Genomic DNA, 11,148 nt, shown 5'->3' with positions numbered 1-11,148 from the left:
TACCGGAGCCTAAACATCCGAAATCTAGCTTCGCTGTTTTAGAAAAAAAAATCTTTTTGAAAATTCAAAGCTTGCTGTAATTTCTGCCGCAAAACATATGAGCTTTCTAACAACTTGATAAAGTAGCTCCAATCAAACGTTATTCCAGAGCAAAGTGGTTGGTCACTCATTTTGGCTAAATGGAGAAAGTGAGGAGCTTCTTCTGATACACGGAGATGTGTGTAAATGCCACATGCAAGGCCACATGCTGTATAAACTCGGGATAATTACACATGTGGCGAGGCGTTTTTTTCATTAGCGCGGTGAGTGAGAATTTTTAGAAAATTTCCACATTGAACCGCCTGCGGATTCTTGGAGAATTATCCCGCTCAAAAGAAAAAGAAAAGAAAAAAATGAACCAGCGTTTAATACTATGCCTATTTCCTTTTAAAAGTTCATTTTGGAAATGATGACGTGCGCGAAAAAGTTCACGGACCCTTGGAAGCTGCTGGTGTCACCTTATGTGGCAAAGTTCCAGAATACTGCGCAGTTCGGTTTCGAAGTAATCTAGTAGCTCTTCTTTCGAAAGTAACTCGAGCGAGCCAAGGATTTGGAAGGACTTGTGGATGACTTCAGGTTGAGGAATAAGGATTTCGACGACGTCTTGAACTATTAGAATGTCGCTTGCTTCGCTAACAAAATAACACGACCAGCGATTTGCGGATTTGGTTTCTTCGTCCGAAGAGAGGGGACAACGTTAGTGCTAAGATTGGATGGTAAGCGGCGCCAGGCGAAATCGAGAACGGATTAACGCAGTCAATAAGTCAGCGAATGCAGGGAAAGGCTTTTGCTGCAGCTGCGATTTCTATATGAACATAGCCTATGTTACATAGGCTTCTAAATACAAATCTTTCTTGAACTCTTTGAGGCTCTCAGTGTCCTATCAGACGCTGACCATAAATATGAGACTTGATTTTCAGTTGAGAATGAGAATGTTCTGATAAATCTTCCAAAGTTCAATTGAAAGCTGCAGTTCTAAAAAATCCTCAGCAGAAGATGCCCCATTACAGCTGATCCTTTCAGCTTTCGCTCACCCAACAAGATAATTCCCATTAGAACAGTCCCCGGCTCTACTGAAGCTGCCACAGTCGTTCAAGTCACCTGGCGCTTAGCTCCTCATTATGCGTCAGGATCGCTTCGATTCTCATTCCAGCTCTTTCAGAAGCTCTCTTACGCTTTGCGCAAATTTCAATCGCGCGCTACAGATGGCGCTGTTTTTGCGCCGCGATGCGCGATGGCGCCACGGCGCACTCGCGACCACTCACGTTGAGATGGACGGCTTTTCATTCAGCAAATAGAGAGAGAAACATAAAGATAACCGAGTCGATATATAATATCGCCTGCTGTTCTTCGTCTTCAAGTTTTTAACTCGAAAGCAACAAATCGCCTTCTCGAAGAAGAAAAATAAAGAATTTTTAAATTCACGGATTGGTATTCTTTCATACCAGCAAAAGAGAACAGTTCGAATAACGTTTCTTTCCCTAGTCGGAGAAAAACGACTCTGCAATAAGAATCCAGTGAAGAAGAATTTCAAGAGTTAAAATCTATAAAAAAAGAACGATCGAGACCAAAACGGACTCGTAAGTATACTAACCTTTTTAGATCAAGCAAAAAGACAAAGCTGAAAGGGAAAGATGCAGTTTAACCAGGATCAAGCTCAAGCTTTGTGGTCTCACCAAATTGCTGGTAAGTTTAATCGTTATCTGTTTCATCCATAGTCAACTCCTTGAATAAAACCTTTCCCCTTCCCAAAAGCCCGTAAATCCTCCCTGTAACACCCTCTCTTCCTTATCATCCTTCGCACCTTATCCTTTTAATCTCCAAACTCCTGGAGATCCAGCGCCGAACCCCGGTCATAATTATTTACTCCCGCATAAAACCCGCACCCATTCTCCACGTCGTCTATTTTGATGGAGCGCCTGCTCTGACTAAACAGTTGGACAAGCCGCAGAGCTATCAGGTTGCGCTATGAAATTGAGTGATTACCCTTCTCTGCTTGTCCCGATAGCATCTTCTACAGAAATCGTTCAAATTTCACTTTCTTCTTGTTTAGCATCGAGAAATCGAATCTATGGACCTTCTCTACCCCAAATTCACTTCCCTCATTATTTCGGTGTACCAACCCCTTCTCCTCATTTGTACCCTTGTTCATACATGTTTATGGCATACTCTAACAACTCATGTCAGCTACGATATCTCAAAATTATCAAAAGCCCTCTTCTATTTAGTATAAAGACAGCTAGTCTCAATCCCGTGTCTCAGAGAAGGGTTGGCTTCTCCACGTTAGATTTGACCAATAATACAGCAACTGCGATAATCGCAAAGCATAATAAACCGCCGCGCGTGGTGTATTTATATAATGAACCACCCCTAAAGCTTCTAAATTATAGCTCAAAATCCAAACACCACTTGGAAAAATCATGGGTTTGCCCATTTTCAAAGAGCCCTCCAAAAATACTGGACCTTCAAATTTGCAAAGATTCAATTTTATGCTAATCCCTTTTCCCAAAAATATAATACGTGATCTCTTCCCTTGACCATAATCCACCACCTATCCAAAATTCAGTTTTTCTTTCTTCGTGAAGTAAAACTTCTCTTTCAGGTCTCCAGCAACAAATGATGGCCGCTCAGGCTCAAGCTCAGCCCCAAGCTCCTAGTTTCGCCCAGCAAGCCTTCGGCTCTGCCCAAGCCCTGCCCTTCATCAACCCTCTCATTGCTCAGGTAAGGACATGATCTAAGTCAAGTTCGCTTACCAGCGAAGTCAAGTCAATCTCGCTTACCGAGAAAGTTTCTCCCGAAATGAAAATTGATCCAAAGAGCAGGACTGATAAGATAATGCCTCGTTTCAGGTTCAAATCCAGCAGCAACTCCAACTTCAGCAGCTTCAGCGACTTTTAGAAGCTCAAAAGTTATTCAACTCGCCCAGATCTCATCATCACTCAAGGTAAGCACTCTTTTTAAATTGTTCTAAAATTTCCCTTTGGAATTTTTCAGGATTCTTATCGGATTTTCGGATTGAGTTATTTTTACAAACGGTTGGAAAATTCTAAATTCTAAGCGTATTTTCTTTAGATCTGGACACGGTACACCGAACAACTTGCCAAAGAACCAACGAAAACAGTTCAAAGCCCGACAGCAGAACACTAGTAACAACCATAACAACGCTACATCCGGAAACAACGGCGCCAGTAATGCGCCGGAAGAAGAGAAGGCTCAACCCTTCAAGAGAATCGTCGCCATCAACTTGCCGGCCAAGTATCAGAATGTCGAAGCTCTCACTTCCGTTTTCCATCCTTATGGTGATGTCAACATCGTCCGTGTTTTGAAGGTAAGTCCAGTTTTCCTCCCCCCATTTTCAAACTTGAGGTACTCCAGCAAAAACTAGAACACCAAGTCCTGTTTGTGTAATTTCCTTTTGAAGAGCTTTAATTATCTTGGTCCTCCCCCTTTTAGAACTAAGCAAGTTACACAAGTGCCTTTTTTGAACACTCAGCAAAAAGCGCTCTTGTCTGAAAATAGCATCAGCGAAAATAGCATTACACTTGAAATAGCTTAGAGAACGGGGCGAGCTTCGGAAATCTGATCAAACTAAAAGCGGCCTTTGGGAAATGTAAGAAAAGTACCGCGATATACGTTTTGGTGTTTTGAAAGCGAGGCGATAAGGCTGACCAACTTCCCACTCTTCAACCAGGCCCGGATTAGGAGCTAACAGCCAGCACGTTTGTAAAAGTCATCGCGCGTTTTAGACCGAGTTCCCTTTAGACTTTGCGTCACCATATTATCGGTCCCGTCATCATAGGCTCAAAGGCTCGAGCAAACTAGTTAAGAATTTACGGGAAACGATTTTACGCAAAAACGTGGCCAGTGTTTTTTCGATAGGCTCAACTGAAGGCCAGAAATTGGCACTGAGTAGCGGCAACGTAAATCTATTTACGCCACAGCTGATATTATCGATCACACTCGATCGAACATCTTGAATCTAGTGCTCTTGCAAAGCATTTTCTAACAATGATTACTCAGCAAAAAGTCGACCAACATATTATTTTTTTCTAAAGCTAATTGTTATCCCATCAACTGATCCAAGAAACCCCATTTCCGTTACTTTCCCTCCCGACATTTTTATATTATGATTTCCCCGTCTATATTTCCTTAAGCCGGGCAAGAACATCCCCGCCGACATCAAACAATGGATCCGTCTGATTCCGGATCTCGGACGAACCGCTTGCGCTGTCATCGATTTCGAGACAGCTCGCGCTGCCAAATTCGCCGTACACGTCTTCCGACAGCGTGAGAATGAAATGGGCTTCCGCTGCGCGCTTCTCAAACCAGGCGTCGACGAGAAACTTTACTCTGAGCGGTAAGCTGCCTGTTGGACTTTATTCAGAATCAGAATAAGGGGATTAGGGTTGTTCGTTTGTAGACGTACTTATTCCAGTGACAGAAAAACTAACTTTGATTTTTCAGTGAGACCGTTCACACAACCAAGCTTGATCTTAACCTGTCCTCTTCCCTCGACACCTCCGACTCTGGAGTCACCTCCGAAGATGCTCACTCCGGCGACAGCGTCCGCTCTAGCTCCGCTTCCGAGCGATCTGCTAGCTCCGAGCCCGAGATCCTCTCCGACTCTGACGGCGAGCACAATCTTAAAACTCTTAATTTTTCCAAATTCGTTTCCGCTCCTGCTAAAACCATTTCTCCCGCTCGGGAAGCTCTTCCAATTTCTCCAGTAGTCAAAAAAGTCGTTTCGGCCGTAGAGCCAAAAATAAGCAGCGAGCCTAAAGTTTACGATCGCGAATTTCTTTCTAAATTTTCCAAAATAAACACTCGACCAGCTGGACTTCCCGACCTGGACTACATCACGCTGGCCGAGAAGCTCGAATCGGAAGCAATTAGGCAGCCACGAGGACCACGAGCTGGCACCAAAGGATTCAAGCTAAGGATTCAACTGAATACCGGCACCCTCGCCTCCAACAACACTTAACCCCACCACCACCAACAAGTACAAACATCCAGGACCTTCACCACCATTTCACTTCCTCTCTCATGAATCGGAACATCCTTAAAGGAACCAGTACTGACGTAGCGCTTGATTGAAACTAAAACTAGAAGCATCGAAATCGTAAACGTAATTAACTTCTTCCACTTCTAAACCCAGGTAAACCAATGAACCAGTATAAATCCCACATGAGCTGAAACGAACCGTCAAAATGACCTTCCCGAAATCCTGCTAACTCCAGATGCCAACTTCCCAATCGACAAAACTCTTCTGAAACTTGAAGAAACGCTCAAACGACACTTGTTTAAATTATTCAAAAAAAAATCCAAAAGACAAAAATGATGAATCTGTACAAATTGAACAAACAACTTTAAAAAAAAAACCTACAAAAAAAATTACCAAGACGACTTGTGGCCCAAAAGATAATCGTGAGGCCGTCACAAACGTAACTGTTAACAAAAATGACTGTATATATAAAAACTATCGACAAAACTGTTATCATTTCATAAATTTGATGAAATAATAAACTTTTTCTGTTCATTTATCCTTTTTCTTGGCTTTGTTTTGTTAGCATGATTGGTTAAAAATGACTATTAAAAATTATAAATTATAATTAAAAATTTTTAATATTTTTTGTTTCATTCAAATTGTGGTCGAAATCTCAAATCGCTAATTTTATTTGAAGAATGAAAGAAGGTAAAACACAATATTCGCATGATAAGGTAGAAATGGCAGCAGAAGAATGTAACTTGATCGAGTGGTTGTTTAGAAATATGCTGTTAGAAATTAAAAGTTGGAAGGGGCGTCGACAGTTGGATTGGGCGAGTAGCGGAGTTTGGAGCGTTCCAAAGCTTCGGGAATATTTACATGAAGCGGACTGTATTTCTAACGCTGGCTCACCTTTCAGATCGTCCATGAAAGGCACCTCGGCTTCTTCAACTTCATCCTCCTCCTCCTCGTCTCCAGCAGCGCTAGACATCTGAGACACGCTGCTCATCAGTTGTCTGGAAAATCCGTTAATTTCAAGGAAGTTCTACACGTCCAATCCTTGACGCGATGTATAATTGGAGATGAATTTTATCACGACATTTTGGTAGTACCACATCTTTCCGATTAAGATCCTTCCTTGCGAGAGATAAAGATATCTTAATCGTATAAGTTATACGGTATAACTTCCAAGGTTGATGCTTGTTGATTCATGCGAAAGTGCAGTACAAACAAAAACGATGCGGACTTGAATCTTACTGAGTCTGTGTACCGATTTTCCCTCGTCGCAGCGAGCGTGACTGAGTGAACCGAAGCAGCTTTGGACGGTAGTTCGCGTTCCATTTCGCGGTCGTACTCGTACAAACTCCCGTAGTTCTGGTCAAAGGCGTATTTCTAGGAGAAAAAAGAAAGGAAGAAGATAAAGGTTTATTATTGACTTACGTCTGCGGATATTATCTGGTCGATTTGATTGCTTAGGTCTCGGCCTTCATTTTGCATTGGAAATGTCTTAAAATTTTAATATTTGAATAATTATTTTTCAGCAATAATCAAATCGATAATGGAGTTAGTGTTATTGCATGAATAATAGTAGAATTTGGCTAGTGTATAAAATATAGCTTATGAAGGGTCAATTTTGGATGCGTGCCTAAAGCAGCTTGTTACGTAACCGTTGAACGACTTTTCGAGAATCAATGTGTTCACCCGGGGCTGTTTTTCACCTCGATCAATAACTCTCCCTTTTCCCAAAGACTGAAAAAACCTCTCGTTTTTCGAAAGAGATTCATTTCAAAGCCGTCAAAATGTGCAAAGAAGTCTCAAGCACTCATCAGGTAATAATATTTTGGGTGAGAACAGACATCTATTAGCTGCTCCCGTCATAATGAAATAAGTAAAAATGAATTGAATCTTGACGCAAATTTTCTAAAAAGTGTTTCACCACGTTGTCGACATGCTCAACACAGCCAAAATAGTACCCTTACCTAAACGGATCAATTTTGATGAACGCAGCCGTTAATCTGCAATTTCGGCGATCCGGGGCTTTATTTTTGGCGGAAGGGAATCGACAAATTTGCCGTTCATCAGCTTCTAGCAAAAATTTTCCCTGTGGAATTATTCATGTGTTGACACTTGAGTTAAGGATCTTAATCTTGCGCTCATGCCGTTTTAATTTGGCATGTTTAGGGTTATTTTACGGATCAGTTCATTTATCGAGCTGAAATCCCCGAGGAAATTAATAAAATCTATTTCGATACATATCAGTGATATGATATCACCGAAAGCTCTGGAAGATAAGCTCACTTGACCCTGGAAGTAATAAACGTTCAGAACGCGTGCAACTTGATTCTTGTCGGTGTTCTCGCTGGTTTCGCCTATCTCTGCTACAAGAAAAACTTGGATAAGAAAAAAGAGTAACACGTCTTATCAGAAAAGGCTCATCCTCTTTGAGACGGATCTTCAATGTCTATGAAACATTATAAATCCTTGTAACCCTCTGAACTTCTCTCTGTAGCTCTCAATAATTTTCGGCCAAATATAATTTTTTAAAACTTGAAAAAAACTCAAAGTGCTCGCGAGATTTCTAGAATTAGTTTTTTGCAGTTGATTTTTCTCAGATTCAACTTGGAAAAAATCGAGAGAACATGTCGCAGTCATTTTTGCTTTCAGAAAATGTGAAAAAGTCGAGAAACAAGGTCGAGCCGGTCGAGACAAAAAGTGAAGGTAAGCCTTCGTCATCATAAGAGGACTATTTTATCCGTAGAATGCATGACAGACAAAGACCTCGACCCGTATCAGATCTTTTCACGAAACACGATGACCTTGGTGCAACTGAACGAAACAGTATGCTCGAAAATGAGCTGTGACGAGATCCCAGTTGGGAAATCGCTGAATACAACGATTCCGAATATACAGGACGAGTCTGGCGATCTTTTTGAAAGAATGAATTTTATGCGAATTTGCATTGAAAAATATCAGGTTCGATTTATGCTAAAAATGTTGTTTCTCAAAAATGATTTCAGAAAAAGAAGAAAATACCTGATTTTCAAGGATTAACTGAACAACAACGCGCAAAAATGCTCATGAAACTCCCTCGCTGGAAAGCTAAAGACTCGAAAATTACCACGAAACTTTACCGCGGATCTGAGGATGAGATGAGCTACTTGTCAGTTTACACGGGATGGACGGTTCCGGAAATAGAAGCCCTCCACGGCGTTGAGGTTGATATAAGTAAGTTTTTCGGAGGAAATAAAAAATGCTCAAAAAGTAATTTAGAAAAGAAAAACACCCGCTGTTGGGTCCTCCTGGCTTTCATCCTCCTACTGCTCATTGCGTCAGCAGTTTTCCTCCTTTCTCACTTCAAAATTATCACTGTGCTTTAGCTGCCAAAATATACCCGCCTCACTGACATAATAAACGAATCCTATGATATCATACTTGTACTCGGAACGATCCAGGAATACTCTTATTTTATAATCGACTTACTATTCGCGTCGCACAGGTGCAAGGTAAGGCAAGGAGCTTATCTTACGAATTGGGACACATTTTAGTTCGATCTTGGTCTGATAAATTTCACGGGAGTGCATATAACTCGGCTGGAAGCCCCGAAATACAACAAAAAAAACGAGAATTAAAATGAATCTTTAGGACTTAGCCATGCGTCAATAATTGTATCTGGAGAACGACAAAATGAAACTTCATGATAACCACTTTTCTCGTAGTGACTTTGGTTTAAAAGAAAAATAAATTATAGATTATGATAAGTATAAATTAGTACTGTTCTTCATGTTGCGTTAATTTCTTAAAAATCGTATGCATGATAAATCAAAAAAAGCGAAATCCAATTAGATTAACCTGACAGTACGATCTTCCGCTCTCTCGTCGGCGAAAGCGTTTTATTTCCGCCTCGGTATTCTAATGCCAATCGATAGAAAACTATGTAATGCACGTGCTTTCACGGTAGCTTACCTGAGATCTTGAGGGAATCGAAGAAGTGTCGAAATTGGCGCGGTTTATAGATGGAGGATTAGGGATCTTTGCCGGCGTCTAAAAAGGAGGACAACGTCAAGTTCAGCAATCTTTTGACCACGAATCTTTGAAGATAGAGGAAAGAGCCATTACTCACATTGTCCTGTGTCGATTTTATTTCTTCTACATATTCTGGGTACACCGGCGAGTACGCACGTGGCATCTTGTTCCTCTGCTATGATAAGCTGTTATCAATTAAACGACTTCCGAGCTATCCACAAGTCTGATATTTCCATGTTCGACGGAAGATCAATTTCCTACCCAAAATGACGCTCGAAACTTTGGTTGACTGAAGTTTGCGCTTTTAAGAACCTCGTAGAAGAAGTGTGTTCTTTATTAAGGGATTGAACTAGCTGGACCTCTGCGAATGTTAACATAGAGGCTTATTTTTTTCGTTTCTAATATAAAAACTCGTGTTCGCCCTTGTTACTTTCACTTGTTTCGTACCTGTTGCTGAGGTGGACCGGGCGTAATCTCACGCGCTCCATGTCGCTCGCCGGGAAGAAGACATTGATGTTGATCTTGTTCTTGTACCTGAAAGAAAAGACGTCTAAGCAAAATCAAGCGACAAAAATACCATTTGCTGACGAAGCTCCAGATTGTTGCTCGATCCTTGGTCGACGAGGTTCATTCGGGAGTGGATTTTCGTGATCATTTTTTCTTCCTGGATCGTTTGAACGGATGTGTATCTGAATAGCATTTTCGGAATAGCCTTTTTCTACAGAATTATTCAAAATAAGGGTTTTTTTTTAATTGTGGTCGTTGGGCAAATCCGGTTGACTCGTTTTTATCCGGAAGTGAAAGTTGTTTCGAACAAAACTCTCGCTCCTTATTTATATCCGAAATTAAAGCTTAAGAAATGTTGAATTTCGTGATCTTTAATACCTCATTTTCTTCGGCTTTAAATTCGGTGAGCAAACCAAGAACGCGGAGAAGATATACAGCGAGGTTCCGATAGCATACAGGGCCATCACTCCCCAACACACAAATAAGCAGATTCCATTTCGGAAGGTGGTCCGGACTTGCTCATCGATTTCAAAATATTTCTCCTTGGATAAGATGAGGTTGATCTGGTCCTGTAACTCGGATATGCAAAATACGCGCGCCAAAAGAGTAGAAACAGCTGGGGAACGGAAGGCACTCGTATTGATTTAGTCGTACGAGGCAATATAAAGGACAACAGCGAAAAAGTTGTAAAACTTTTTTTGTGCTTGTAAATCATGTGGCAGCAAAAAGTACGATCGATCGAAAAGTATCTTCAATCAAAAAATTATTTATCCGTTTGCAGCTGCACTTAGTTATTCAGTAATCGCGCGATTTTGAGTCCGTGGCCTGTTGTGAGTTGTCAACGGGCTCTTTGAACATGATCGGAAATAAACAACCGGTGAGGCCACTGAGTACTCCAGCAGCAACGATGAAGACGGAGGCAAAAAACTGCACCAGGCAGGTGCACCTGACCTTGCAGCAAACCATTCCAGTTCCCAGAATCGACAGAAACGTGCCAAATAAACCAGTGACGAAGGAAAATAGAAGGAAAGTTCTAGCGAAGAAAATGTAGCTCGGCTCATCGCGGATTTCAAGCTGAAGATAATGTAAAAATTGTTTTCATTGGCACTCTGTTAATTATAAATAAATATCGACCATGAAGGCATTTTAATCTTGTTTTGGCCTTTTTGAGGTCCATTAGTTGCATGATTTAATGATTTAAAAATCAATTTTTCTCGAAATTATCGAGCGCATCTTTCATGTCAGTGACAAACCTTCCACGCGATGTCGTCATTCCAAAAGGCAAAAGTGGTACTTGTATTTGTTGAGGAGCAGATTGAAAATAGACCGATTGAGATTGACTTCTGGGAGTTGATTTGCGCCACTTTCCAGAAAGGGATTATGAGGATGGCGACTTTGACGTGATTTTGAAGCAATTACAGACAAGATAAATCAGTTAGTTCTTACAAAACAAGGCTACAGTATCTCACAATTGATCAAACGGGGATGAGCACCACACTGCTGCTATTCAATCCACGTAGCGCGCAATATTAATATGCCGTGAACTCCCATTCATATTTAATTGTCCGAGCTCTGGATAAGAAATTGCTCTAATA

General features: G+C 41.2%; 3 protein-coding genes across 3 annotated transcripts; 2 read left to right on the top strand and 1 right to left on the bottom strand.

The window, feature by feature from the left end:
• The first annotated feature begins 1,340 nt into the window (after positions 1-1,340).
• LOC145709523 (uncharacterized) lies at positions 1,341-5,579 on the top strand. The gene is made up of 7 exons (XM_081787214.1): positions 1,341-1,470; positions 1,525-1,725; positions 2,642-2,760; positions 2,889-2,983; positions 3,112-3,367; positions 4,194-4,396; positions 4,504-5,579. Exons 2-7 carry the CDS (start codon positions 1,674-1,676, stop codon positions 5,018-5,020), a joined length of 1,242 nt encoding a protein of 413 aa, XP_081643340.1. The 5' UTR covers positions 1,341-1,470; positions 1,525-1,673; the 3' UTR covers positions 5,021-5,579.
• A 117-nt stretch (positions 5,580-5,696) lies between these two features.
• LOC145705952 (uncharacterized) lies at positions 5,697-10,942 on the bottom strand. The gene is made up of 11 exons (XM_081783460.1): positions 10,807-10,942; positions 10,379-10,627; positions 9,932-10,122; positions 9,624-9,735; positions 9,494-9,580; positions 9,144-9,221; positions 8,987-9,064; positions 6,464-6,529; positions 6,294-6,415; positions 5,936-6,039; positions 5,697-5,886 (listed from the first exon to the last, which is right to left on the bottom strand). The coding sequence occupies exons 2-11, from the start codon at positions 10,517-10,519 to the stop codon at positions 5,822-5,824; spliced, it is 1,044 nt and encodes a 347-aa protein (XP_081639586.1). The 5' UTR covers positions 10,520-10,627; positions 10,807-10,942; the 3' UTR covers positions 5,697-5,821.
• On the top strand, positions 7,663-8,443 carry LOC145711091 (uncharacterized). Its single transcript, XM_081788817.1, has 4 exons — positions 7,663-7,741; positions 7,782-7,996; positions 8,041-8,248; positions 8,294-8,443. The coding sequence occupies exons 1-4, from the start codon at positions 7,663-7,665 to the stop codon at positions 8,398-8,400; spliced, it is 609 nt and encodes a 202-aa protein (XP_081644943.1). The 3' UTR covers positions 8,401-8,443.
• Positions 10,943-11,148: the final 206 nt, after the last annotated feature.

The sequence above is a fragment of the Oikopleura dioica genome, chromosome 1 (genome assembly GCF_907165135.1).
Source record: "Oikopleura dioica chromosome 1, OKI2018_I68_1.0, whole genome shotgun sequence".
Taxonomy (NCBI): Eukaryota; Metazoa; Chordata; class Appendicularia; order Copelata; family Oikopleuridae; genus Oikopleura; species Oikopleura dioica.
The sequence above is the reverse complement of the archived record's forward strand: the minus strand, read 5'-3'. Positions and strand labels throughout refer to the sequence as shown.

Bases quoted from the DNA above. Each gene is read 5' to 3' on its own strand.
- LOC145709523 (XM_081787214.1), top strand. From the start codon at position 1,674: ATGCAGTTTAACCAGGATCAAGCTCAAGCTTTGTGGTCTCACCAAATT. The intron at 1,726-2,641 runs GTAAGTTTAATC...CTTCTCTTTCAG, and splicing joins GTGGTCTCACCAAATTGCTG to GTCTCCAGCAACAAATGATG. The intron at 2,761-2,888 runs GTAAGGACATGA...GCCTCGTTTCAG, and splicing joins TCAACCCTCTCATTGCTCAG to GTTCAAATCCAGCAGCAACT.
- LOC145711091 (XM_081788817.1), top strand. From the start codon at position 7,663: ATGTCGCAGTCATTTTTGCTTTCAGAAAATGTGAAAAAGTCGAGAAAC. The intron at 7,742-7,781 runs GTAAGCCTTCGT...TTTTATCCGTAG, and splicing joins GGTCGAGACAAAAAGTGAAG to AATGCATGACAGACAAAGAC. The intron at 7,997-8,040 runs GTTCGATTTATG...AAATGATTTCAG, and splicing joins TTTGCATTGAAAAATATCAG to AAAAAGAAGAAAATACCTGA.
- LOC145705952 (XM_081783460.1), bottom strand. From the start codon at position 10,519: ATGGTTTGCTGCAAGGTCAGGTGCACCTGCCTGGTGCAGTTTTTTGCC. The intron at 10,123-10,378 runs GCCACGGACTCA...TCCGAGTTACAG, and splicing joins CCGTTGACAACTCACAACAG to GACCAGATCAACCTCATCTT. The intron at 6,530-8,986 runs GTAAGCTACCGT...TAAAATTTTAAG, and splicing joins CGATTCCCTCAAGATCTCAG to ACATTTCCAATGCAAAATGA.